The 27836-nt window shown below is 40.9% G+C and overlaps 2 protein-coding genes across 3 annotated transcripts in view; both read right to left on the bottom strand.

Annotated features, from left to right (window-relative positions):
* Positions 1-160: 160 nt before the first annotated feature.
* On the bottom strand, positions 161-5243 carry ggh (gamma-glutamyl hydrolase (conjugase, folylpolygammaglutamyl hydrolase)). Its single transcript, XM_087788132.1, has 10 exons — positions 5089-5243; positions 3741-3849; positions 3608-3658; positions 3144-3228; positions 2936-3074; positions 2347-2453; positions 2057-2147; positions 1300-1434; positions 1116-1235; positions 161-423 (listed from the first exon to the last, which is right to left on the bottom strand). Exons 1-9 carry the CDS (start codon positions 5198-5200, stop codon positions 1117-1119), a joined length of 948 nt encoding a protein of 315 aa, XP_087644258.1. The 5' UTR covers positions 5201-5243; the 3' UTR covers positions 161-423; position 1116.
* A 2129-nt stretch (positions 5244-7372) lies between these two features.
* slc4a2b (solute carrier family 4 member 2b) overlaps positions 7373-27836 on the bottom strand; it is a 28009-nt gene continuing 7545 nt past the window's right edge. The window contains exons 1-22 of one of the 2 annotated variants that reach the window (XM_087789269.1): positions 26441-26530; positions 23622-23787; positions 23291-23493; positions 22019-22131; positions 21414-21622; positions 19541-19677; positions 18575-18755; positions 18373-18508; positions 16859-17060; positions 16684-16789; positions 15913-16097; positions 15496-15706; positions 15223-15429; positions 14283-14431; positions 13640-13834; positions 13039-13284; positions 12069-12158; positions 11821-11987; positions 10041-10294; positions 9801-9970; positions 8734-8907; positions 7373-7849 (exon numbers count right to left, since the gene is read on the bottom strand). In XM_087789269.1, coding sequence (XP_087645395.1) covers positions 7769-7849; positions 8734-8907; positions 9801-9970; positions 10041-10294; positions 11821-11987; positions 12069-12158; positions 13039-13284; positions 13640-13834; positions 14283-14431; positions 15223-15429; positions 15496-15706; positions 15913-16097; positions 16684-16789; positions 16859-17060; positions 18373-18508; positions 18575-18755; positions 19541-19677; positions 21414-21622; positions 22019-22131; positions 23291-23493; positions 23622-23787; positions 26441-26464 — 3606 coding nt within the window. In that variant the 5' untranslated portion in view covers positions 26465-26530 and the 3' untranslated portion in view covers positions 7373-7768. Of the gene's footprint in view, positions 7850-8733; positions 8908-9800; positions 9971-10040; positions 10295-11820; positions 11988-12068; positions 12159-13038; positions 13285-13639; positions 13835-14282; positions 14432-15222; positions 15430-15495; positions 15707-15912; positions 16098-16683; positions 16790-16858; positions 17061-18372; positions 18509-18574; positions 18756-19540; positions 19678-21413; positions 21623-22018; positions 22132-23290; positions 23494-23621; positions 23788-26440; positions 26531-27836 lie in introns of those variants that run through there. The other variant, XM_087789268.1, reaches the window with a different exon arrangement.

Below are 27836 nucleotides of genomic sequence, written 5' to 3'. Positions count from 1 at the left end.
GCTGTCCTTGAGTGTTTTGAAGCCTGTAAATAAAATGTGTTATTACTATTATTACGTTTCTTGCCTGGAATTGCTTTTTTTAATGAATGTGTTTGTGTGTTCGATCAACGATTTTTTATAAAAAAAAATAAAAAAAAATACTTGGAGTCTTATTCAACAGTACTGCCATAAAGTATTTACATTTTATTTGATATATTTATTTATTTATTTTTTCTTCATTTTGACATACACCGGAACTTGTTGAAAAGCGTGTGGTCAACAAGGACTACGAATACACTTCAGAGATCCATCTTCCAGAGACGAATCCCATCAGAAACTCCTGGTACTTGAAAATCTCCCAAAAGGCCGAACAGCGTCTCCAGTCCAGGGTCATTGAAGAGGTCGAGGAGGTCGTTGTGAGGTCATTCACTCGGGCAGTCAGGTCTAAAAATAGATGAGATTATGACCAGAGGTGGTAGAATATAAATATGTGTAACAGGCATTATAAAGTATATGTAGGTATAACCACTGAAACAGTCGTTTGGTTTTAAAGTTTACAATTGTAAACCAACTGTTGTGTTTTCTGGTAACAAAATGTGAAAAAAGTGAACATTTGTAGATAAACCTTTTTTTCCAATGAATAGAAAACAAAGACAACATCAGCATTAACGTGTATATTTTGTCACTGGAGCAAGTTTTCAAACAATCAGCATTTAGTTTTTCCTCAGAAAAATACAATAATTATCAACGCAAAATCAAACAAATGCAGGTAGATAATGTTTGACAAGTTACTTGTTGTTCTTGTTTACATTTCTCTGAACAGAAAGGAAAACAACATCTATCATCCGTTCATCAACATGATTCATGTATTCATTTTTCTGATCATTCCCCGATGGAAGCCCATCCCAGATTTATCGTCGAAGCTCTGAATGTTTTTGACTGTGAGAGAAAACCAAAGTTTCTGAAGGAAACCCACACAAGCAGGACAAATCAACGCCACCTCGCTGCACCCATGATGATTCATCCAAATGAAAAACATTTACATTAGTCCATGTGATTTACCTTTCAAACTAATTTTACAGAAAACACTGCAGATCATAAATCATGACTCCTGACACCTGTCAGTCAGATCCTACCTCAAAAAAAGTACTTCTGCTCGAAGGGGCTGTTGCCTCTGGTGTACTCTGGATGGTAGTTGTAGATCAGAGCTGCACGTTCTTCTTCTATCGTTCCAAATCTGTGCGCGTTCTTCCTGGCTGGAGAGACAAACCAGAGTCAGACCGGATCCTGACATGTGACAGGTGGTTTCTCGGCTCTCACCTTCGTTGACGAAGAACTCGGCGGTGAAGAAGGTCATGCGGACGCCGGACGGCGTGTGAGTGATGAACGGTCTGGTCCATTCGAAGGCGTTTTTCTCCGGGTGCCACTGAGTGCCGTAGATTGGGTAATCCAGCGCTGCAGAGACAGGGAACTCATGGATGACAGAGTCTACTTTATTCAAGGCGTTTATACTTTAAGATACTTTCATTGTATTATTTTATTAAATGGCAAATATTTTCCCCAAATCATTCCATTTGAACATGCAGAAATCACACTCATCTGGAATGATCTGATTTTTAGTTCCATTTCTTTATAATTAAGTTATTTAAATTACTACTTATTAAGTAAGTAACTAAAAATACTTAGGTCTGAACTCCAGACTTGCATCATGGCATTTTTAATGAAGTCTCTCTGAAAGTCTGACTATAAAAGTCATCTAAATGAAAAATGCTTTTTAATTTTCATCATAATTCAATTCATAGTTATCCTGGTTGTTCTCTTTGAATAGGTTTCTTAAGTTTATGGCACAAACTTCTTACACAATGAGTCCACCAGTGTTGTAATTAAGCAGGTATTACACAAGCATTGAATTACTATATTTTCGAAAAAATAAGTAAAGCATATACGTTTATTAAAGTCACGGACAGAAAAAGATGATTTGAGTTTAAGATGACGGTGAAGATGCTGCACAGTCGGATGTATGATCGGACTGAAGGTTCTCGTCGAGTCAGGGAAACACATTTCTCTGAGAACAAACCTTCAAAAGTGGAAACGAACTCGATCATCCCGTCCGTGTTTGTGGAGATGATTCTGTAAAACTTCTTCAGTGAATCGAGTTTGTTTAGAGTCTGGAATCAAAGCGTAAGATTATGTTAGAAGTAAATCATGGTTCACTTTCAGTCACTTTAAACTACACAGCAAAGAACGTGGAGGCCTCTTGTGACCAAACATTACATGCTATAGTGATGAAAAACTTCAGAGTGAAAACAATAACAAGGATTGAACACAGACTAAATGGTGGGTTTGAACCTCTGAACTCTCACTTACGTCCACAGACAAGCTCCACTTGTGTACGTTGACGGTCAGAGGCTCCACAGACAGAGACGCCATCAGCTCGGCAGGGAAATTCTTAAAGATCCGACTGGTTTTGGCCTCTGAAAAACAGTTGTAAAATAAAAGAAAGAAGCAGAAACCGAAGAAATAAAACATTCTTATTTTACTATTCCAGCAGAGGGCAGCACTTCAATGTATACAGTATATTTACAGCCTTTTTTCAGTCTGATTTCTGATTGTTCTCAATATATCCTGAAGATTTTGAAATGATTTTCTTCAGTACATTTTAAAATATAACCTACAGGCCTACGTAAGTATTCACAGCCTTTGCTCAATACTTTGTCAACCACTTTTGGCAGCAGTGACAGGACTTTAGGAATAACACTTTTTTAATCGGTTCGGTCCATTCTTGTTTGTCCGTGCACAGCCAGCTCTGTGCAGATATCAGACTCAAGTCTGGACTCTGGGTCACTCAAGGACATCCACAGAGTGGTTCTGAAGCCATGGGGTTTTGAGATCTTGGCTGCTGTAAAACTGTCTCACAGGAGTGTGGGTCTCTAAAAGTATTAAAAAGGTATCATACCATCGGTGAAGTTGAGTGGAAGTGGAATCCCGCTGGTGTTGGTTAGTACCAGGACGGATTGGTTGCTGGTCAACACAGCCAGCTGCTCGAAGCCGAGGCAAGTCCCCCACACAGGGAAGTAGTCGCCTCTGTCGTTGGCCTGCAAACACGCTACTGTGAGGAGCTCCATCGTGAAAGTGCATGAAAATAAAACCTCTGAGAATTCTACCTCGATGGCAAGATTGTAGAAGGTTTTCGCCGCTCGTTGGTATCCAGAGGAGAAGATGCTCGCACTTCCTCCAGGGAAGAGGACACTGGTGAGGAGGAAGCGACAGAAGCTTTAGATGACAAATGATTTCATTCTTCTTGTATATAAAGTAGTGATGTGCTGAAGCTTTTTCAAACAGTGTCATGTTGTTTAGAGGTCAGTAGGGGGCGCCATCAGTTAAAAAATGATGTGATGTTTCATTAAAACAGTTATTCAAAACAAAGGAAAATAGTTTAGAGACCGCCATCTAGTGGACTCTGAGAATAATGACACTGATTCATGAAGCTAATGTGTAAAAATAATCTTCATTAGTGGATATGAAAACACGTTTTTAATTTACTGAAGTATATTAAAAGAAGCAATAGACACACGACTGCAATGAAACCAACAAAGACTCGTAGAATTGAAGAAGAGATAAGAGTTACCCATTGATGGATTTAAAGAGCTTCTCATATTCCGCCACAGGCCTGTTGATCCTGAGCAAACACAGCAGAGGTCAGTGACCGGGCGAGCAGCAGCAGCAGCAGCGACAAGATAAGCCGCAGATGAACTCCTCACATGATGGGTACGACCCTTGCTCCCGCTGACTCGAGGTACTTGACGTAAGAGGCGGCCAGGTACGAGGTCTGGTTCGGTTTGGGGTTGGATACATCCTGAGCCAGGATCCCTGCGCGGAGTAGAGAGCCGTCACTATAAAGACCGACGCTGTACTGGGTCAAGCCTTCCGCGGAAATAGACAAAATATTTGGCGACTCAACAGAAAAGAAGATTTTGTGACATTTCAAGGATTTTCCTTGTTATCATAACTTGATTCACAGTTTTTGTGAAGTACAGTGTATCTGTACGTCTACTTTAAACTACAAACATGTGTTTAATTAAAGTACAGTGTATCTGTACGTCAACTTTAAACTACAAACATGTGTTTAGTTAAAGTACAGTGTATCTGTATGTCAACTTTAAACTACAAACATGTGTTTAGTTAAAGTACAGTGTATCTGTACGTCAACTTCAAGCTAAGAACATGTATTTAAGTAAAGTACAGTGTATCTGTACGTCAACTTTAAACTACTAACATGTGTTTAGTTAAAGTACAGTGTATCTGTACGTCAACTTTAAACTACTAACATGTGTTTAGTTAAAGTACAGTGTATCTCTACGTCAACTTTAAACTACTAACATGTGTTTAGTTAAAGTACAGTGTATCTGTACGTCAACTTTAAACTACTAACATGTGTTTAGTTAAAGTACAGTGTATCTGTACGTCAACTTTAAACTACTAACATGTGTTTATTTAAAGTACAGTGTATCTGTACGTCAACTTTAAACTACTAACATGTGTTTAGTTAAAGTACAGTGTATATGTACGTCAACTTCAAGCTAAGAACATGTATTTAAGTAAAGTACAGTGTATCTGTATGTCAACTTTAAACTACTAACATATGTTTAAGTAAAGTACAGTGTATCTGTACGTCAACTTTAAACTATATAAAAACTACTTAAAAAGATACTCAACTGTCATGTAATAACGCAATACTTCAGTATCATGTAATAACGTTATAACTTGACCGGGAAGACACACTTCCGCTTAGCAATTTCATGATAGCATTTGTAGCATTATATGTCTCAGATCGTAGTCTGACAGTGATGGACAGGTGAAGAAGTCAAAACATTTGATCAGAAAAAACGTTAAAAAGCTGCGGATGCATCGACCTCGATCTCATCCGTTTGGTCAGAGAATCTCAGCAGCTCACTGGACTCCAGGTGACACAGTTGAGACCAGAAGCAGCGAACAGGTAAGAATGATTTTTTTCCCCTCTTACATTGGCAGCTCCAGGCTTCCGTAGTACAAATACACATCAACGTGACTGTCTAGACTTCAGAAGTGAAACCAAATGGTTGAACTCACCGATAATAGGTTCGTCATTTCTCTCCGCTGAGGTGTGGATCTGCAGACACGTGAGGTAGACCCAGAGCAGCGAGGTCAGGAGGACTCTGGGGGGACACCTGCACCTCTGCATGTTCCTCTGCTGCTGCTCAAAGAACCTCGACTGAGTCACTGCTGGATCTGTCCTGGGACGACTGAGCAGACACGTGCACCTCCCACAACTGTTGTCTAAGTCTAATGTTCTTTATTGATTCTTTTGTATCTGTCAATCAAAACCAGGCAGACTCTTCTGAACCACTCAAGACTCCAAAAACCATCAATATCTGTGGTTGGCTTGAAGCAAAGAAGTTGCTGGTTCAATCCCAGCTCCGAATACGACTGTGCCGTAGTGTCCCTGAGCGAGACAAATAACCTCAAATGTTATATTTCCACATAAGATATAGTTTCTACTTAATTCACTTTTTTGAGTCTTTTCTTAACAATATTTACTTTACACGACTTTATGCCTCGATATTAACTCGTCATCTTGATCTTTTTTGCAGTTTTTTCTGCGATTTCTTTGTTGATACATCATTGAAAAGTGAAGATCATACAAAAAACTAAATCATATAAAAATATTTTTTTGAACCATTATTTCATTATTATAATAATAAAAATAATAATAAAAGCTTTTTGACTTCCTCCTCAATTGATGAGTGTTGGTGTGGCGTTTCCTACAAGTTAAGAAAAGAACTAGAGACAAAATTCTTTTGACTTTTAGGATGAAATATCACTCTTTATAATGTTTACTTTATTTGTTTGCCTTAATGCTATAAATAAATAAACTTTGAAGGAAAAACAAAGCATAAGAATTTTATGTTACAATGTTTTTTACTGTATTTTTATGTCTTGTTGAACTAAATCATGTTTGTTTTTAACTCTGTTCTTATGTAAAGTACTTGATGTATATGTCATAATATTTACACATTCATATTATCTCAACAATGCACAATACAAAATAAAAGGAAATTATTTTTTAAAACTTTACCTGATTTGAAATAAAGTACCGGTTTGTAACCGACAGACCTGCTGAAAAATATATTTTCTATGAAGGCTTCTTTTTAGTCTTTGCCAATTTTAAATTACTTTTTTGAAAGAAAACAAAAGTTAAATTATGTTACATTCCCTGGGTTACTGTTCCTTTAACACTATATGTCCAACCAGTTTGCTGTTCTACCTATAAAACCCAAAGAGCGGCTGATCGGCTGGAAACCACCTGTGGACACTCATTTTTGTTATGTAAATGAAGCAATCATTGTCACTCCACAGGAGGGAACATGCTGAGAGGGAGTGGGGGTATACAGTAGGTACTAAAAATGAAACGAGAAAGAGCCAGAGTAAATAGAAAATAACTTTTATTTGACATTAATATATGAATGGCCTCTCAGCCGTTCTATTGCTCATGTATTGAACAATACTTTCAGTGTTTTGTGGTTTTTGTACAGCATGACATTCACAGAGCGCTTAGGCTCCGTCCACAGGCACAGACGTGAAACTGCATCATCATCATCACCATCTTCTTCTTCTCCTACTTGCTACATGTGTGTCCGACACGCCACAGATTCCTAATGCATCGTCAAGGAAAAGGACACGATAAGGCTACGAAGCGCAGAAGCTAATATAACATCGTCATGAACACTTGAAGTCACTCCGTGGTCCCACAGGCACTTTGAGACAAACGGTTGAACCTCGAACAGCAGCAGTCGAGAGATCAGGCAGTCGATGAGGTTCCAGGAACCAGTGAGTGCAGAGGCTTGAAGGTAACAGAGAAGCCGATGGTGTAGAACACAGGTTCCAACGGCGGATAAAAACAGAACGTCGACGCAAATGGTTTGGACATTTCGGTCGACACAATTAAGCTTCACCCAGTGTTTTTATAAATCATGGAATGTTCATCTGCGAAAAAGTGAGATGACTGAGCTGCAGCACATTTGGCAATTCAATTGAGTACACCTGTACCACCCACTGCAACGAAAAAACAAACTACGTGAAATCTCAACAATAACCACCGAAAAAGTGAGTTTTTTTTACATTCTGTTAAACAAGCGGTGACAATACAGTAAATGTGCTATAACGACAGACGTTATGGCATTAGTGTAATGAGAAGTAGCATAACTATCAGGACATCCCCCTGCTGGTTCCATCTGTCACTACATCTAAAATGAATCATTCACAGGTCGTCGATTAAGAGGTTGATTAAAACAAAAAATATTCAATCTAACTCGCTAAAATCAGTACAGACAGTTAGAGTCGTCGTTCATATTCGTTTTAAAAAGTGCTACAAGCTTGACAAGGCAGGTTCAGTGAATGATGAGAGAAAATCCTTCAGTATAGCCTCAAGTTTCCTTCATAAGGCGCTAAGGTGAGCTTAAATAACTACAAATACAAATGACAATAACATGAACAATGCGATGACGGAAGATTGTATCCAATAATATCTTTCATGTGATCACTGTGACGGAGATACAACTGAAGTTGATCAGGTTCTAAACATTAAAGGTTAAAATCATTTGGAATTTGTTGTCCGAAAATATTGGCCGATATACAATTCACTACCAGCGCGTCAGAAACCTTGTTTCATCCTTCATAAAAGTGCTGCATGAGTCTAGATATCGTTGACCCGTCGCACATGCGTCTTCATTTCTTCTGATGAAGCGTTGGCTTAGACCGGCATGTGCATCTCAGAGTACTCGTCGTGAACGTCGCGCTCGTCGAACTTGGGCTCGGCGTCATCGGCGTCGAGCTGGGAACAGAAAAGACGACGTCCGTCATCAGACAGAGAACATTCACCTGGACCTCCATGATCACTTCAACTTTGAATCACTTTCGCAAATTGAATACATTTTAAAAAGAAAGGTCACATGACCAATACATCTTTTGTATTGCTCACCATTTAACGTAACAAACTGGGATTATTTGTATCTTGTTTCGAAAAATAAGACATTTTATTTTACTATTTAGATCAGATTATGTTTGATCTAAATATCATAGTGCACAAATCATCATTATCAACAACACAAAATAAAAATAAACACAATTCCCCATCTCAAGTACATACATATGAATATTTTTGTACATGCACCATTTTCTGGATTTGAGTGTCTGACAGTATTTAGTAGAAGATCCACAAACTTATGTTTATATATACAGTATATATACAGTATATATACACACACATACATACATACATACATAAATGGGGCCCCTGGTTTTTCCCCTCCTTATTATCATTTCTTAAACCATTTGCTTTTAATGGATAAGCGGAAAATACCATCCAAACACACAATACATTTATATACAAACAAATTAAAGATAAATAATGATAAGACTATCGTTACCTGCAGTTGGTTCCTATCCTATCGCTTTAGTCTTTTCCTTCCTCTCCTCTGACTTCTGTTTCCTGCACAACTGGTCTTAAACCCTCATCCCCCCTCTTGTCCTCCTCCACCACTATCTACATCACTGCCTGACATCTTCACTTTAACCAGGCCTGACTGTTAGAAAGAAAACGTCTCTGTCAGCTGATCCAGAATTTAAGATTATGTTCTTCAATAACTCCTCAAAAAAAAAAGTGTTGTCAATATATTACATTTGAACGAAGGAATAAAAGCACTTCTGTGGACTTACACAGGCCATCTCTCGGGTGGTGAAGATGCGCCGCAGCACCAACATCTTGACCGGGACCGTGAGGATGAGGACGAACGGGAAGGCCAGCGACGCCTGAGTGGACATCACGGCCCACAGAGCCGCCAGACACACCACCTGGATGCAGGTGAACAGATGCATCCGCAGGGTCCGGACCTTAAGGGGGGCAAAAGATCAACGTCTTCTGAGGTCAGATTATTTAAAACGATAAATTGTCTCCATGCGGTTTTCATCCAGACTGGATGGTTTATTTGTAAACATATTTTGAATTGAACCAATCAAATGGACCCAAAAGACGGTTCTGATGCGCGGTTATGCAAGGCTGTGGCTTCCATCTCAAGGAATCCGTTTCTGTCTTTTTTGCTGGAAAAAGAGCTGAGCCAAAGGGCATAAATCTCCATTTACTGGTGGATTATTTTCTTAAAAGCTTTGAGACACGACTGAAGAAACAAGACTTTGGATTTTATTTTATACACGGTGGGAAACTCCGGCGTCCAGGAGAGACTCAAAGTAGAACAACGGCCTCTTTTGAACAGAGAAGCCAGTTGAGCAGCTTTATTCATTGATATGTAAGTAAGTAAGTAAGTAAGTAATTGTTATTTGTATAGCGCTTTTCCAGACCTGGATAACAAGATACATGTCTTTATCAAATACAACACCCAGGTTTCTCAGGCTCATTTTGACAGACTGACCTAAGTCACCCAAGTACTGACTCAACCCTGGAACCTTACCATCAGGAGCAATAACTACATTTTTAATTTTGTCCACATTTAGCTTCAAAGGGTTTTGACTCAGCCATTGTTTGGTTTCTAGCAAACAATTGACTAAGCTGTTAAGCCTCTGGGGCTCAGTTGGATCAAAAGAGCAGTAAATCTGGATGTCATCAGCAAAAATGTGATAAGAAACATCTGGAAATCTCTGATTGATTTTACCCAGAGGAATCAAAGTACAGCAAAAACAATAAAGGACCCAGAACAGAACCTTGAGGGACTCCGAAGAGATTCTCAGGTAATAAGCTGATCTAGTATCAGTGAGTTTCGCGAACAGACCTTTCGGATGTATGTGTGGTCGGGGTGATACTTGGGGGGCATCAGCAGCAGCATCATCCTCTCCGTCAGCTGGATCCCATTGAGCGACATCACTCCCATGTAGAGGAAGATCCCAAAAAGCACAGCCAGGGGAATCTGCCGCAGCAGGTCACCGATCACGATGGACATCCCTGGCAAAAGTTACGGACGCCGGTGAGTCCGCGTCTCCGTCTCGACGCATGTTTCGGCAGAGACACTCACCGACCATGATGGCCACCAGCAACCCGGTGACTCGCTGTTCCTTCACCTCCTGGATACGAGGCTTGTCTCCGGGGGCGACGGCTTTGCTCATCACCGTCAGAGCGTTGACGTGCGTCACCGAGCGGACGGTGGCCGCCGCCATCCAGGGGAGCCCGAACAGAGCCGACGTGCCGCCCAGAACCACGATGAGCAGCAGGTCCAGGTGGAAGCCGGTTCCTTTCACCAGCATGCGCTCTTTTTTACTGACGATCAGGCTGCGGCAGAAAACTCAAGTCACTCTCCGTGTCACATGACTTCATTCATCGTTCACTCTCATCTGTCAACAACAAGCCTAAATACTTGCAATTCCAGAACATGTCCTATTTTTTTGTCCTAAGTCTCCCCTGCGAAAACAAATTTGCAATAATTGAAAGACACTTGTCACTCAAAGAAGGATCAAGACTTTCTTCAACACCTCAATTTCCTCTCGTACATCAGGAAGAACCACCAAAGTAACTCACCTCGACAAAAGAAGAACTTTTACTCATACGTGTGTATTTTTGCAACTCATTAAAAACATTCCCTTTTCAACATCGTAGGCTCTTCTGCATTTTATGTTTTCTTTTTTGTTTCAATTGCTGTAAAACGTTGTTCAGGAAAGTTATTAAATTTGTTGGTTTTAAAAGGCAAAATGTTAAAAATAAAGACAGTCCTTTTCTCTAATTTAGATTGAGGTAGTATTCTTTAGTTTATTGGAAATATGTTCATTCTAAAATAATACTAGTGGGATGTCAAAATAATAGTTGGAAATGTGTTGGAATTAGTTTTTTTCGATCGGATAAGTTGAAATCGAAATCAGAAACAAAGTGTTTCGAGAATTTTGGCAAATCAGATATTGGTCAAATATATATACCAAACATCCCTAGTTTGTTTGAATAATTAACAAATGCAATGGTTAAACTTTTTTCGTTTTGTATTCATTAACCATAAAATACCATTTAAATAACTATATAACGATTTATATTTGCAAACGGATTCAACTTCCCTCTGTTGCTGGTTCTTATAAAATTTATTTTAATAATATTTTTTAATAAAATCCCTGTGTTATTTCATATAATGTCATATTTATTTTTGCAATACTGCAATATTGTGTAGCTGCGAATCCTGTACAGCAGGTGGCAAACATTTAACAGAGATTAAAAAAGGCTGAGAGAGGCAGAGGTAAAGAGTCGAAAACCAACCCCAGGAATTGCCTGAAAGTATTTGCTGTACTAAAAATACTAGTGGTCTGATACAGCTTCATGAAGCAGTGTCATTATTGAGTCCACTAGATGGCGATCTCTGCACTATTCTCCTTGGTTTTGAACAACTTTTCCAATGAAAAATCACATTATTTTTTAACTGAGGGCGCCACCTATTGACCTCTAAACAACATGAGACTGCTTCATGAAGCTTCATCAGCCCATAACTAGAAAATAGAACTAATAGAATAGATCAGTGATAAAATGCCCTAATTATCAACCCAACTTAGCTTTATATATATATAATATAGCAATTTAAAACATGGATTTTTGTCTCTTACATTAAACCACAGTTCATGATCACGAGGACCATGTTAACAAATAAATTCTAAAGTCTAAAAAAAAAAGAAATTATTCTGCATAAGTGTGCTCAAGATAATTTATAGACAAATATATACTTGTTATAATAACAATAGATTGTGGGATATGCGGCGCAAAATGTTTTTCATCGACTGCCAGCTGTTTTCTAAAGAGCATTGGCCTACTTTGAGGCCACTCACGTGGTGATCTGCGTCTCCATGAAGATGAGGATGAAGACCAACAGGGCAGGCAGGCAGCAGCCAAACATCATCCAGATGGGAAACTGTCCGTCTGAGCCCAGAGGGCTGATGATCCAGCCTCGCTTGTCGGGACTCGTCACTGAGAATCCTTTGGGCACGCTCAGTTTCTACAAGAGAGTGACAGAGGGATCACAAAGCGGTGAGATCCAAAATGAAGGCAAACAGGAGACCCGGTTATAAATGCTTACTTGAGTGTAGGTGTCGTCTATGCTGAAGTCCACCAAGACCATGACCAGAATGGCAATGGGAACTCCAAAATCTCCAATCATCCTGCGCAGCTGAAGCCAAAACAAACACACTTGGAGCATAACTAGTCAAATATGGAGTCAGTGCGTCTGTCGTTTTTTATTTTGTTTGTGACACATTAGCAGACTTCTAATATTGCAGAGATTGAACTGTCTAGAGGATCAGAGTTTTTTCTGTACCATGGCGTCTAAATGCGTTTTTCTTCCGCTCTTATTCAAGTTTATTCATACTTCCACATTGGATACAGTATATGTGTAAAATGATGCCTCTCTGAGCCAAAAGGAAAGTCATTCTGTAGCTAAAAAAAACTGAAAGCAGAATGTCGTGATGTTAATTTGCCGCGAACCTACTTTAACGTTCATGCACCAACTCTGTCTCATTTAAACTAACAACAATTTGAATCTTGAGTCTTTTGCATCCATCCACATCAGAAATGCATCTCAAATGGCAGCTTTTACATCGTTTTAGTTATTAAAGGTCAACTAATGTGTTGATTTAAGTGTCTCTTAAATAGATGTTGGACTCTATTGTATCATCAGTATGTGTCTGTTTGAACAAAACTCTTTCATTGAAATATTTAGAAAATGTGCAGAAAACGCTTTGTTTTCACTCTGATATGATTGGTCAATAATCGAGGTTTGTCACCAAGAGTAATCAATCCCGGACGTCTCCACCTCCAAGGGACTCGTTGTATAAACAAAGCGGGGGTGATAACAGTCGGCTGGGGGAGGAGTGAAGACCATTATTTTGTCATAATAGACTCTCGTAACCTCTTGTTTGCCGATATTTCAGACGGGAGAGAACTTTATAAAGTCTTAGCGGTAACAAATGGCCATTTTTAAGAACTCTGTGAGGTTGTCAAAATATGACAAATTTCCCTCTTCAGTAAAAAAAAATAGCTTGAGGTCTCACCCTTCCAGGAAAGAAGGCGCTGTTCTTGAACTTGCGCAAGTAGAACGCGATAAAGAAAGTCCCAGCCATCAGAACCAGGGAAAGCAGGGCGGTGTTGGGCTCCCCAACCACCTCCATCTGAGTCGTGCTGCCGTTCACCAACACCAGGGGGGAGCCTTGAGTCAAGAGGTTGGACTCGTTCCAGGATGCGTTGAAGGGAAGAGACGAGTTGATGGAACAGCGCTGCAGCGGGTGCTCCTTGAAAATCTGAGACAAACAAAGTGCATGTTGGGTAACGGATATTCCAAACAACAGGGAATCTTTTAAGAGATTATCAAGCGTTACAGTGACTTTTCAGCCAAAACATTCTTTCTAGACGTTTAATTCAACGTCTTAAGACTCCACAAAGCAGCTTACAGCATCATGAGCTCGGATAATGAGTCATCTCAAATCATTTTCACTTCCCGATCCAATCCCTCAGGAGAACAATTCCCTGAGAAAAACAGACTCATTGGAACCAGAACTCTGAATGTCTTCTACGGACCAGTCGCTTTAGCTTAGTGCCACGGGTGTTAACGCGGCAGAGAGCCAACAAAAACTACTGATCACAAGTCAGCTGTACCCTGCCCAGCTTGATGAAGGTCTCGCAGATGAAGATGAGGGAGATGAGGAAAGAGAAGATCTCCTGGGTAAAGCGGGAGACGAAGCGGACCAGGAAGCTGCCCTCGAACGCCACCGTTACCACCACGATGACTATGAGCCAGAAGCCGATCCACACGCGACCTGTGAGATACTCCATCTGGTTGGCTTTGCAGAACTGGTGGAGACAAGAAAAAAAAATATATTGAAAAAAGACCTCACAGGTAATATTTTATAAACAAAGTGAAACTTTTGCAAAACAAGATGTTTTTATGATCAATACCTTGTATTGTAAACACCCATTTTTTATAATTCTTAATTGAAAAGGTTCTAAAAATCATTTACAACATGGAAGTACTACAAGATTATATGCAAGAATCTCCTGGATATGATGTACAGCATGAGACTAGAGCAATTATTAGAAAAGCAGCAAGAATTCTAAACAAAAAAAATTGAAAATGTTAAAAGTAAATTATAAACGTATAACAAAATATACTGCATGAAGGAACGTTCGAAAGAGAGCAGGAGGAATGATGCATAATGACAATGATTGAATGAAAATGTATTCGACACATTGTTGGGCCTCATTTTAAACATCGCTCAAATTTGAAAGACCAGTGACTTACACTGTAAAAGGCTTCTTCAAAGACCAAGAGAGGTCCTGAGAAGCCCACTACCAGTAACGGCTGTGCACCCAGCAGGCAGAAGATGACCCCCTGAACTGCTGTCGACACGATCAGCTCCGACACGCCGATCAGACCTTCAGTTTTCTCCCCTGAATACACAAAGAAAGTTGGTGACAAACATGCACACAAATATAAAGCCCATAGCAACCCCACTTAGAAAGCATCAATGTGTGTATGTGCTTTTATCCGTGTGTATTTAAAGCTACATTTTGTCATCTTTTTTATTTTTATTCTCATGACTGTTCAAAATTATCATCATTACACTAAATGACTAATGTGGTACATTTTTAAATTTTGAAGTCTTCCTCTCCAAAATGCAGTGAGTACCTCATCATGACAGTGTTTTGAACTTATTACTTTATGAAGAAATCTCAGCGAACGAGGGGTTACAAGAGCGAAGTCCATTATGACGCAATAATGGCTTCACTGCTCGAGGCATGCCAGCATTAATCACACCCCGCTTTGTTTATACAATAAGTCACTTGGAGTTGGAGACATCCAGGATTGATGACACAAACCTTGATGCTTGACCAATCACAGCAGAGTGGGTGTGGTTAAGATAATCAAGAGTTCATCCCCAGAAAACAAAGTGTATTCAACGTGACTATATCAATTAAAAGAGTTTTGTACAAACAAACAGGAATACACTAAAATAATTCCAATAAAAAATACTGTAAGAACTCAACTCCAAAAGATATATCCAATTGAAAATCAAAGAGAAATAAATGTCAACCTTCCACTATAATTGAAAACCCTAAACCATTTCAGTTATTCCAACACGCCACATGGAATGATGACACACAATTGAGCGTGTCCAGGGAACTGACAGTCTGTTCGTTTGATAGCAGATTGAGATGGGGTCACTTGTGAAGCCTCTTACCCAGCAGGCCTCCGAACGTAATGGCGGGCGACAGGGCGGCAAAGTAGATGAAGATGACTGCTGCCATGCACTGACTGTTGAGAGCATCTTTGAAGTCACTGATGTATTTGGGGTATCTGCGCTGGACATCTCGTATCAAGCCTCCAAAAGGTCGCCGGGTGCGCTCTAAAGGGTCGTCGGATGTTTTCAAAGGTGAGATGAGGGCTTCTGGGAATAGAAGAGAGGACGATGAGTCTCGGGGTTATTGTCAGAATCGAGGATCGGATGTTCAACCTTTCTCCTCAAAGCTTTTGGGTTCTTTGGCCAGGAGCTTGTTCCCCTCCCTCTTGCGGAGCATCTCTTTCTGGAAGCGAGCCACCGAGCGCAGCAGTTCATCGCCGCCCATCTCTGACGGAGGCAACACGATGCTGCAGTCCAGGAAGCTGTTGATGGCGTCCAGAAGATCCTGTCTGTCATCGGCCAAGTACGCCGCCTCGTGGAATTGCTGCAGAGTCAAACATCCACTGAGTAAAACGAACATGGGTAGATACAATAGAGAAAACTGAACTGGGTCATTCTCATTATCGCTTTTTTGTCTGGTCGTTATTATGACTCTCAAAAATGTAATGGTAGGTAATGTGTTATGTCATATAAAGATGGTGTTCTTCACAGAATCATCAGGGAATAATTTATTTTTTTAATGGAACTCACTTTGTCAGACATGAGGGTGGAGATCGAGCGACCTATTTGATGGTAGTCCATGCTGGTGGTGGCGGGTCCCAGCAGAACGAACAGGAACCTGACGGGCACCGGGACCTCCAGGACAGACTCTAGCTCTACTGCCTCCTGCAGGCGAACAAACGCCATGGTGGGTTGCTCCAGGAAGTCCACGCTGCCTGGGAACGAAAACCACACGGTGCCGTGAAAAAGTAGTAACCCTGGTTTTGTCAGACTTTCCTGTTTAAGATTATCAAAAAAACTTTGTTTTTGTCAAGATTTTTCATAAAGAGCCGAATTCGTCGTTCAATCAACTACAATAAGTCGTCCAGACCCTGAAGAAAAAAGGCAAGCCATACTAGCATCACCATGTTTTACTGCTGGTATGATGTTCTCTGTATCAAACGCTTTGTTAGTTTTGCAAAACTAACCTTCCAAAAAGTTACACTTTTGTCTTACACAGAATATTTTTTGTCTTTTTTCCAGGGCTTATCGGATTTTCTAATGTAAGTATTTCAATGAAAAGAGAGTTTTGTACAAACAGACACATACTGATGATACGCTAGAGGTCCAACATCTATTTAAGACACACTTAAATCAACATATTAGCCCTTAAATAAATGAAATATTCATTTTAAAACTGCATTTTACGTTTACTTTGGTTATCTTTGTCAAATGTTTGCATTGAATGTTTGCAAATGTGCAAAACAGAGGTGTACCATAAGATGAGTAGGAGTTTCGGCAGAGTTGGAAGTCATCACTCACCCACAAGGACAACAGTGGCCTCTGCGTTTTCTGGAATCTTCTCAAGCAGCTTCAGTTCATGCTTGGACTTGGAGCGGTGCATGCCGGAAATCACGATTGTCTCTTTCTGCGAGAGACTGTTATTATGAGCCATTTGGATTACAACACCTTTCCAAACCCCCAAATGTCAATGTACCTGAAGGTCATTCTTCTCCACGACGATGGGGACGTCCATGTCTCCGGTGGAGTGGATGGACCCCATGAGAGGGTCGGTGACCGTGGGCTCCTGCTGATGGCTGTGGTTGGCACTGTGGTGGTGAGTCATCAGACTGCCCAGGCTGGTGGTGGAGAGGTTTCTGGGGAAGGGGCTGCTGTGCTCCTTCTCGTCGCTCGGGTGACTGTTGGTGCAGGAGAGGAGGCAGTGTGAGGAAGAGTGAGAGCTAACTGGGAAAGTAATTCTACCGATGAGCAGCAACCAGAGAGAAGATCATGGTCAATGGTTTTTACTTATATTGAATCTCCTCTTGTTTTGCACTTTACATCAAATCACCCATTCAACACACACTCAACGATACACACAACGACACACCAATGGGCTGCGACTCATGACCATCTCTGTGTCTCCAACATCCTCCCCTCAGTAACCTGCTGATCCAACTAAAGTAAAATAAATAGCTCAAGATTAATAAAAAACATCAGTTCAAAATTTGTGTTAATGATTTGTTCTTGTAATCGTTTTTGTTTAATAGTTATTTAATGTAAACATATGTTAGAGGTATATTTGGAAACATATTTAATTGTAACTCTTCGTTCTCTCCTAAAAATATATTCAGATCAATTTCAGATTGAGCTCAATTTGGGGGAAATATTGTGATTAAGTTACATGAAGCTTATGCTGAGCTTCTTTTCATTGGAAGTTGTGGTGACTCAAAAAAAACAGGAAAGTGTAGGAACCAAATTTTCTTCAACCTGCAACTTGCATAACGAACAGGGTCAAACTATTGTTTAGATCAAAGTTCCTCAGACACACATCAGTTTATTTTCATGTCTTAATAAGAAGGAGCGGTCTTGCCTGCAGTTAATACAAAACTCTACAGTGAGAATTCTGACCAGCTCTAGTAGAAGAACTCACATTTCTCCGATCCTTAAAACTCTTCACAGGCTGCCAGTTTCTTTCAGGATCAATTTATGGTTCTTACTTTCAGAGCTATTCATGGTCAGGCTCCTCCTTACATCAGTGATCTGATCCAGCCTTACACCCCAGCTCGGGCTCTGAGGTCTGTGGATCAGAATCTACTGATGGTTCCTGAACACGGTTCAGGACCAGAGGAGAGAAATCCTTCCAGGCTGTTGCTCCTAAGCTTTGGAACGATCTTCCTCTCCCTCTGCGTTTGATGATCTACTGACTCCTTTAAGAAACATCTTAAGACATTCTTATTTGTGCAGGCTTTTCCCTTTTTCTGGGAAATCTGTGTTTGTCTCCATGTTGTCTTGACCTTTTAAAGTTTTTTAATTTGTTTGGATTTTTAACCGTGTATTGCTTTTGATTGTTCAATCGCTTTGTGACCCTGGTCTAGAAAGGCATTTTACAGATAACTATTACTTACTTACTTAACGCAAAAAAAAGGCAAAAATGATTTTAACTCCTCTCAGACTCTTTCCTGAAACTCAGTGCCAGCTTGTTTGTTCCAGTCTGGTGCCTTCAGTCACCTGTGTTTGAGCAGCAGCGCTCGCAGGACGTTGGCTCGGTCCTCGGCTTTGATCTGGTCAGAAATGATCATCTTCTCCACCACCTGATGGGCAATGCCAGGCAGAGTCTTCTGGTCCAGGTCCAAAAGCACAGCACCTGCAGAGACATCCGTCCGTGAGTCACACGTGGATATTTAACCAAAAGAACGTCCAAGTCTGCTACCGTGAGAGATGGTTCTCCGGAGCTCCAGCAGACTGCGGAACGACAGCGAGGCCACATGAGGCTTCCCCCAGCGGTCCGTCTCTTCCTCCACGTCCTCCTCAAACTTGATCCATCGGGCCGTTTCCTTCCACTGCATTTCCTGGTTTTTGTCCATCGTCAGCTCGTTCAGCTCCACAAACACCTGCGGAGAAGATGAAGGAGGACGTCAAGCAAACAAACCTGAGGTTCGAATCCTCATGCAGAGCCCACAGTGGCTGCAGGTTAGCCGGGGTTACGTTTGTGTTCCTCACCCCACAGTGACTAATAAAGTTATGTTCAACCAAAATCCTTCAAACCCCCGAACACATGTTCTTCGACACATGTTTTTCCGACTCCATGCTGGTCAGTCTCAGTCCAACAGAATTTAGAAGTTTGTCGGGCTCATGCCACACGCTTCAAACCTGACCTTCTGGAACCCAGGCACCGGGCCGACATCCATGTCGAGCAGGCAGCCGTCGGGGCGAGAGGCAGAGCGGTACAGAACCACCGGTAACGACTGCAGGAGCCGGACGCCGACAGAAAAATACACAGAAATATAAAAGACGCGCCTTCAAACTGTGTGCACCAGGAGGTCTTACAGACCTGAGACCTGCCCGGCTGAATAGATCCTGGACGAATGTGTCCATTAATAAAACATTTGTTCAATCTCACCCCAGTGTCCTCTTACCCAAGCTGCTCCTCCTCCTTTCTTAATTATTTATTTTTAATAGTATTCTTCCCTCCATCTTCAGGACGAGGAAGAGTTTCGATGCCAGGTGACGTTCACTAGACCATGAAACGCTGACAGTGTGTGAACATCTTCACTCATGCTCAGGTGTGTGTAGGTGTCGAGCGTGAAAACCATTTCAAGCTTTATAGGTGGATTTGTACCTTCGTCTGTTAAGTCACTACAATTCAACCTAATTAGAGAAGTTGTTGTGGTTTCACCTCATGCGGGGTCCGGTCCTGCTTCCTGCTGCGAGTGGCCGCCTCTCTGTGGTCCTTGCCCGTGTGGACCACCTGACCTTTGGTGCTCTTTCTGACCAGATGCCTCCGCACACCCGGGACATCTTCAAACCGGTGACCTGGGCGTGAAGAGAGAGACATGTTTAGCCGACAAGAAAAAATCTGCAATTTTTCGTCCTTTCGGCTCTGCCTGCTCACTGTGACCCGGGAGTTTAAAAATCACAGGGACTAGACCAAAAACTGCTTTTGTTTGGGTGGTCCTGCGACACGGGGGTAGAGTTACCTGGCACACCAGGTGCTTGAGAGGTTCAGGGGGGGATTCATAGAGCGCGACACAGAGTCGGAATTGTCCAATCAGGCGATCAAATATCAAGAGCTTCAGCCAAAAGGAATCGTCGAACTCCTTACCGTAGACGGATCCCGAGCGATCCCCAGAATAAAAAGTAAAAGTCCTGACGCTTTTCATTCACTCAGCATCTCCCCCTTAAAGATCAGAGTCGTGCGACCAGCCGGAGTGGTGTGTGTCATAGCTTAAGTGCCCGTGATTGTAGCGGTGGGCGGCGGGTTAAAGTTGGCACCACCCTCGCTTCTGAAAACCTCTTCCTGACCGGTGGATGACCCACAGCTGTCGGAGCAGATCCACGTGCGGAGGTGTTGATTAGTTCGGGTCAAACATGAGGGGAGCGATGTGATCTAACCACTGTTGTTGTTAAAGCAGCCGCCAGGACGATTTGAAGTGAGCAGGGATGAAGATAAAAAAAAAAAAAACGTTTATGTCACTGGCCTTGAAGATGTCAGAAGAACTCCTCTTTTTCTACACCCAGGGTCTTGAACCCACTTCCATGCCTCAAGATCAGCCGGCATGTTGCTGCGGCCAAGTTTCCGGAGCGATCAGCAGGCGGCAGGAAGGACTAATTGAAAAAACACCTGTCGCCCAACAAACTTTTCAAAAACCAGTTGCCCCGACTGACCAGAGGAGGCTCTGACGTCAGGAACTAAACCCCACACTGGTCCGGGGAATCAAGCAGAGACTTGGAGCATTTCCATGAGACGGTTTTAAAAAAACAACTTTAAAACAGTGTAGTATTATTGGTAGACCACAGGGGGCAGTAATGCCATAAAACAGACATTTAAACGCACTAGAAGTTGTGGGGTAACATGACTTGCATCAAACACAGGGTTGGGAAATTAAATAATATTAAAAAGTGTAACCATTAACCATTATTCCCAAATCATTCAAATTAAAGATGTGGAGGTGTTACATTTAAAAGACTTGAAACATAAACTAATGAAAGAAAAAAAAAACAACTATTGATGCTTTAAGAGGGCAAACATTTACATTCAAAAATAAATGTAAATGATTCATTTGCTAAACAAATTTTACAAAATGACAGAAAAAAGGAGGAAAATGAAGTCTATAAACTAGAATCAAAACCAAATTTGCCAGTGTTGTGCTTAAAAAACGAAATTATTAGAATGTAGAAAAGTATTGATAGCCGTCATGGAATTTTTACTGAGCAGTTCAATAGTTTCTCTTGGCTGCATGTATGAGGCTTTTACAATACATTATCGGGTCAATACAATAAGAGAGAGGCTCTAATATTCTCTAATGTTTATTTCAAACTTTCTTTGAAAGCTTCTGAATTAATTTCTAACTGTTAAATATTAAACACAGGCTCAGGATCAACTTTATTTAATTCCAGTGTACTTTATTTCTAGTAGTCTTGCAGTGCACGTTCATTCTTGTCAATAGATTTTTCGAACGTCTGCATAACCCTGGATGCACATGCCAATCGACAGGCAAAAACAGCATAGGACAAACATGTGACTTCCTTTCAAACTTCCACAAACTCACTTTTGATGCCGTCCAGGTCGGCAGACACCAGAGTCTGAGCCTCCGTCTCGTCCGTGGGAATGCGCTGGTACTTGGCCTGCTCGGCTCCCGTCATGTTGCCGGTGCGTCGGCGCTCCTGCAGGTCGTAGCCACGGCTGGCGGAGGAGACCTGGGACAGAGGTGTGTGATCCGCTGCAGTCGCCGGCGGAGAGAAAGTCGAAGGTCGTCTTCTACAATAAAGGACAAAACAAAACAAAAAAAAGTTAATCGCTGTATCCTCGTTTCATTTAGGATGTACATCATTAAGACGCAACTCACTCAAAAGAAAAGTGTGACTAGTTTTAAAAGAGTGTGGAAGTTAAGGAGATCTAACTCTGCCTGGATTCACAGCTTGTGATGTGAAAAAAGTAAATGTCATGGGCTGCCATGCTGAGGTGGGCTGATCTATAGCAGGTGATAAACGGCTGTTCCTGGGCTCCATTAGATCAGCAGGCCCACTGGATGCCTGCGACATGGTAACGTACAACATGCTCTTCAGCTCTCATCACAACAAGACATCAACTTGGGGAAAAAAACTCAATCTTTCTGAAGTCAGAAACTGATGAATATATTTGAAAAACACTTGCTCTGTGAGAGGTCCATCTTCAGGTTCTGTTCCTGGTGCAACATCCCCATAGTGTGCAGAGTGAGGGCTGTCTTTGAGGTGTTGGTCCACTTGGTCTTCGTCCGACAGGAAGAACTGTTGAAAAAGGGGCAGAAATGGTTGAAGCCAAAAATCCTTCTACTTAGATTTACGATCAAATACATTTAGTCGCCCTAGAATAAGTTTCTACATTTTTACCCGGAAGGTATTTATTTATGATTCATTTCAGGACATTGTAATCAAAAATGAAGTTTAGATGACTGAAAAAAAATACATTTCTCTTCTTGCTTAACCAGTCTTTTGAAAGCTGCTTAACACTTACACATCGGTCAACACTGAGACGTGACACCAGCTTCGTACATCATCGTGCCAATGTCCTTCACTCATCCTCATCCCTTATGAAAGGACTCGCATCACTATATTTTCCACCGTGAATAATTCAGTGTGTCCTGGATCATTTTGACAAAGGAATGCTAGAGTCACAGTTCATGTACTGCTTTTGCAGTATCCCTTTACAAATATTACTTACCGACTAATTATTGATCATCTTTGAACGCACTTCATTAAAACATAATTTTCAAACTTGTACATAAAACGTACTCACTTACAAACTTAACTCTCAGTCAGACTCATAACGTTTCCATATCCAGATCAATCAGCTGTCAATCATCAGGCTCTCATTTCAACCCATAGTCTGATGTTGTTTTAGCTTTACCTGATATTTCCCCACATTTAATTTACCAATGGATTTCTATACATGTGTTAGCATTTGAAATCAGATTATGGAATTGAGTTCAATGGGACAGCAGATGAAGGAAGAGACAGATGAACACTGGTCAGCACTTGAGATGTGTTGTTTGTTGAGACCAGCACATTAGAAGGAAACACGAGAGATCGTTGCACCAAGTTTGGTCGAATTTTATTCCTATTTTTGCATGAGCTACTGAAGAGTGTTTGTTGGAGTTTATCCATTTCTAAGCATACAATTCTTGTTTGTCTTAAACGGTTATAAATGTACTTTTTTACTTGGTGATTGAATTTTCTAATTTCTTTACTTTTGTAAATCCTTGAGGTTGGAACGAAAAGGCAGCAAAACTTTGCAAAAAAGTAATTTGGTCTGAGAGACAAACCGACAATAAAGCACACCAATAAATTTAAAAATAAAAATTCTCCATCCTAAATAATATGACCAAAATAATAATGACTTGGTTCCTAGTCATGGGAATCTCCAGAATTCCAAAGAGACATTGATTACCTCCACAGCCTCAGCGTACTCTGGCGGGGCAGGACTGAGGTCAAGAGTATCTTCATCTTCGTCTTCATCCTCCCCTCCCTCTTCAACGTGGCTGCTTTTGTGATCCTTCTCCCTCCGCTTTTTCTTGCTGCTTTTCTTTCGCCGTCCCTCAGATGGAAGCTTGGACAGAGGCCGATGGATGTGGTGAGAGGAGTGTCTATGATCTGCAAGGAAGGAGAGAAAAAACGCTGTTAACCTTGTAGGTTTGAAGGAAGGTTTGATCCACAGGCTCAAATTGTGATGGACAGAAATGGAGGAACAGTGGCAGACACGGTGAAGCATATCTCCTTACATGCAATGTCCTCCTCGTGGTAGTTATGATGCTGCTCAGCGGGAACGACGGCAGACGGCGTGAGAATCTGTTGGAAACGCTGGACGCCCAAAGCCTTGTTCAGGTCTCTGTCGTCTTCATCGGGGTGAAGATTCCTGTGGTGGGTCGACTCAGCAGGAGACGCTGGCTGCAGGAGAAAAAACACAAGAAAGAAAACATTATGAAAGGAGAATAATATGACTGTTACAAATGAAGAAATTATGGTTTTGTGAGCAGCTCTTCTAGCTCAAGCACATCTTTGTACCTGCTTCCTTCAAAGTGATTTTTGAATGTGACGATAGAGCTGATTGGTTGTTGCCAAGTCTCATGACTTAATTTGCAACAGCATCACATGCACAATAGACAAGAAACAGCTAAATAAATGATCGAAGATGGCAACTTTTGATTGACATTTGAGGGTTCAAAGTGATGAATATTGGCAACAGTTAAATCCTGCATCACTAGTCGTCACAAGGGGGCGCCCTGGAGCCGGTAGGGTTATCAGCAGGTCACATGATGAGCCATGCATTGTTTAAGATAAGCTTCACATTGAGAAAATACTCAAGGGAGCAGCGTGCAGCGTGACAGGATCATGTGAGCCGATAGCCGATCTCCGCTCCTGCAGCGGGACCAGGACCTGGTTGGTGGGATGTTGTGAGTAGAAGTTGCACCATCTAACACAAGAGTGTATTTGGCCAGCTGACCTCAGACCAGATTGTCGGGGATCCTGAGATAAAGCTGCATCATGATCATGTCCAGTCAGTTTTTTTGGGGAATCCTTTCTGCTTGAGACCTTGACTCCCGAGTTTCTTTCTTTCCATTTTTTAAATACAAAGATTATGTCAAATCTGGGGTCATCATTTTAATAAGGAATCAATGAAATTTTGTTTTTAAAAAGTATTTAATAAATAATGGCGGTGTTGGTCTCTGTGGTGTCTTGACCTTTAAATTATATATTTTATTTAGTATTGTTTTGATTGTTGAAGCGCTTTTGAGCCTGGTCTGGAAAAGCACTCTACAAATATAAATTACTAACTTACTTTCCAGGAAGACAAACGGTTCCATGTTAAAGTACAATTCAATTAAAAGTGAGATTGAAGTAACATTGAAGAGTTTAAATCGCAAACCAGATGTTTCAATCAATCGTTTTTGATCATTTTCCATATACATCTTAATTTTACATTTTCAGGACAAAATAAATGCACTAAACTTTAACTGAACACACAATTAAAGTAGTGCGGTTTGGTTTCACATCATGGCATCGTTTTAATTCAGCTTCCCGTCCTGAAAAAACACATGTGCTGCTACACAATCCAGCTGTTTGTTTTTACAGAGCCCTCAGTCATATCAGTGTTACAGAGATCCCAAGAACTGTGGAAGAAACCGGAGGGATTGATAGTTTTCCACGACTGAAAACACACAGGGATTAGTGGGAGAGAAGCTGGTTAAAAAATAAAATAAAGTAACAAAGCAGCAAATCACAAAGGCCATTAAAAGCATTCGTGGATCACTGAAGGTCTGTGACCTTCACCCCTTCTATAAAAATGTAAGAGGCAGGTTTCTCTTTTATCTACTTATCAAAGGCTTTTCTTATCAAAGCTGCATCTGGCAGCATCAGGAATCTGCCTTCGCACAGACACATCAGCGTTTCAGATCTCAGCAAGTGTGAGAATTTTACAACCAAATGCGTCTCGGAAAACTATACGAAATGTAGCTTAAGTTCAAACGTCCAATGTGCTCTACGAATAATGTAGATGACGTTTTTTAATGACTTAGTAAACTGTTATTATATTTGCAGAAATCAAGTCAATGAAATAATTTACTATCCGATTATAGCATTATAAGCACAAGTCATAATAACAGTAGCGTCCTCTAACAAGATCACATATTTTTTGAGGTTCTAAATTCCATAAATATCGTGGCATCCACAGATATTAATAATTGCAATGTTGCCACGAGACGACAGACCAACTTTATTATCTTCATCTGAACCAGCTCAATGGCAAAGCCGCAATAAAGAAAGAACAAATTGGCTCCACGCATGAGTTCAGAAGTGATGCGAGGACGGTCATTTCAATAACAGAACTCACTCAGAGCTCATATCTACTGGTTCCTTTAAGAATCAGAACCGACTCTGCACAGGTCGAACAAACAGCCCGCAGCACTGGAACCGTGTCCTGATACTAACTTTTGAAGTTCATGAAATCAATTTTACAGTTTTGCATTATCACGCCATAATCAGGTTTGTGAAGCAAATGCGTCATGCAAAACTAATTTCCTGTTAAAAAAAAAAAAAAAACAGAAGAGGAAAACCAGTAGTTGAACTAAGTTCAACCAAACCGTTTTCTAGATTGACTTTTTCAGGTATTTTCAGAGGACTAAAAGTTGTATAATCATGTTTAATTAAATATGTCACTCTTCTTATCTTTAAGATAAAGAAGTTCCTATCAAATGATATCCCAGATAATGAAGCGTATTAGCCCTTTGAATCGCTGGATCTATGGAGCTTTCAGTCCCAGTGTCCCAGGATACCATAGCATGGACATACTCCTATGTCCATGCCGGGTGTGTTCCTACCTGTTCTGAACATACGAGTAATTATTATCTTGTGTTTCTTTTCTAGAAGAGAAAGTTATTGAGGTCAAGCAGAAGTGCAAAAACTAGAATGTACATTAACTAGCGGTAAAGTTCAAGCAGAGGTCAAATAAACACCCGCATGTCGCCTCAGGATGAGCGTTCGACCATTCATGGTAATGTTTATGAGACCAGGAACATCTCAGAGTAAACGACAACAAACTTACCCTTAAAGTGTAAAAATAATCCATCAGGCACCAACAACGGGATATTCTTAGAAAATACTAAGACCTACTTAGAAGAAAACCTGCTTCCCCATTTCTACCAGCCTTGGTCACATGACCCAGAGCGCAACTGTAGGAAGAGGACGTGACACAATTTCGCAACACGGTTGCTAATAAATACAGCCGGGGCTCGCCGACGCGTCTCTGGCTGCACATTCATATTGCTGGAGAGATAATCATTAACCGGTGTGAGAGGAGCGCCAATGAGGGCAAAGGTGTTTATCTTAAGTGAGTTAATGGATCTCCAGTGAGCAGGTGCTGGACAAGCCTTCAGTTGAACAGTGAGTGAAGCAGAGAATGACGCAAGTACAGCAGGTGGTGCAGATTCATAAAAGGGACGAGAGAAAAAAACTAATTTTGAGAGATTAATAACTGCAGTGACAAAGTGTGATAATTAAAAACTAGATGTATTATATAAGAAAATAGTGCTAGTAACAAAATAAACTATAACAATTATAATCATAGGTCTACTTGCAAGAAGTTACAATAGAAGATAATGTGTCTGCGGAGGAGAACACTGTGCACCAGTCTGACGGGTGACTTTGCAGGATGGGTGTTGTATTTCGTTATTTTTGAAAGCTCTCCTCCTCCATCTGTAGCTGTAAAGGTCGAACGTGGTGTAAAGGTTTCTCCACCTAATCCTCTGTGGAGATTCCTCTGTCTGCAACAAAACAGCTGCAGTACCTGTCACCGTTGTTGTGTTGTTGCTCGAGTTTCTGGCAAAGCAGTCGTACGTGAGCAGGGTGACCAGGAGGGGGCTCAGGACAAAGCCTGAGTGCTACATGTAATGGATGATATTTTTTGGATTCTGACAGTTTGGATGTTGAATTTCCAGACTAAAAGACCACAGACAGTTTCAGAGAAAGCATTCAAGCCAAGTTTGTGGAGTTTTTGGACCAGGGTGTGGGGCAGGGGTCACGAACGAGGTGCCCGCAGAAACCAAAAAGTAGCACGGTCTGTTTAAAAATGTATTTTTTAATTCAAAAACCATTATGTTGGATTTTATGTTTGCCCCATTGGTGATCATAGTAGAATTAGACGGACACAATCATCAAACTGATGGTAGCCCTTTGGGTCACTCTTCAAATAGCTCAAATTCGCAAAAAGGTTGGTGACCCCTGATGTAGATGATCCTTACATAGGTGAAGAAGTTATATAATCTGCATCGTGGATATTCAGTGTAAAAACTTCAGTCATTCACAATTCACTGATCAATTATCCATGTAATGGAAACATAAAGGGTTTCATTGCGAACTACACAAAATCCTTACGTTGAAACAGTGCTTTTAGCTTCATTTAATTCAGATTTTTTTTTATATAAATCTGTTTAAATAACTAC

This window comes from Callionymus lyra, chromosome 4 (genome assembly GCF_982586985.1).
Source record: "Callionymus lyra chromosome 4, fCalLyr1.hap1.1, whole genome shotgun sequence".
In the NCBI taxonomy this organism is placed as follows: Eukaryota; Metazoa; Chordata; class Actinopteri; order Syngnathiformes; family Callionymidae; genus Callionymus; species Callionymus lyra.
The sequence above is the reverse complement of the archived record's forward strand: the minus strand, read 5'-3'. Positions and strand labels throughout refer to the sequence as shown.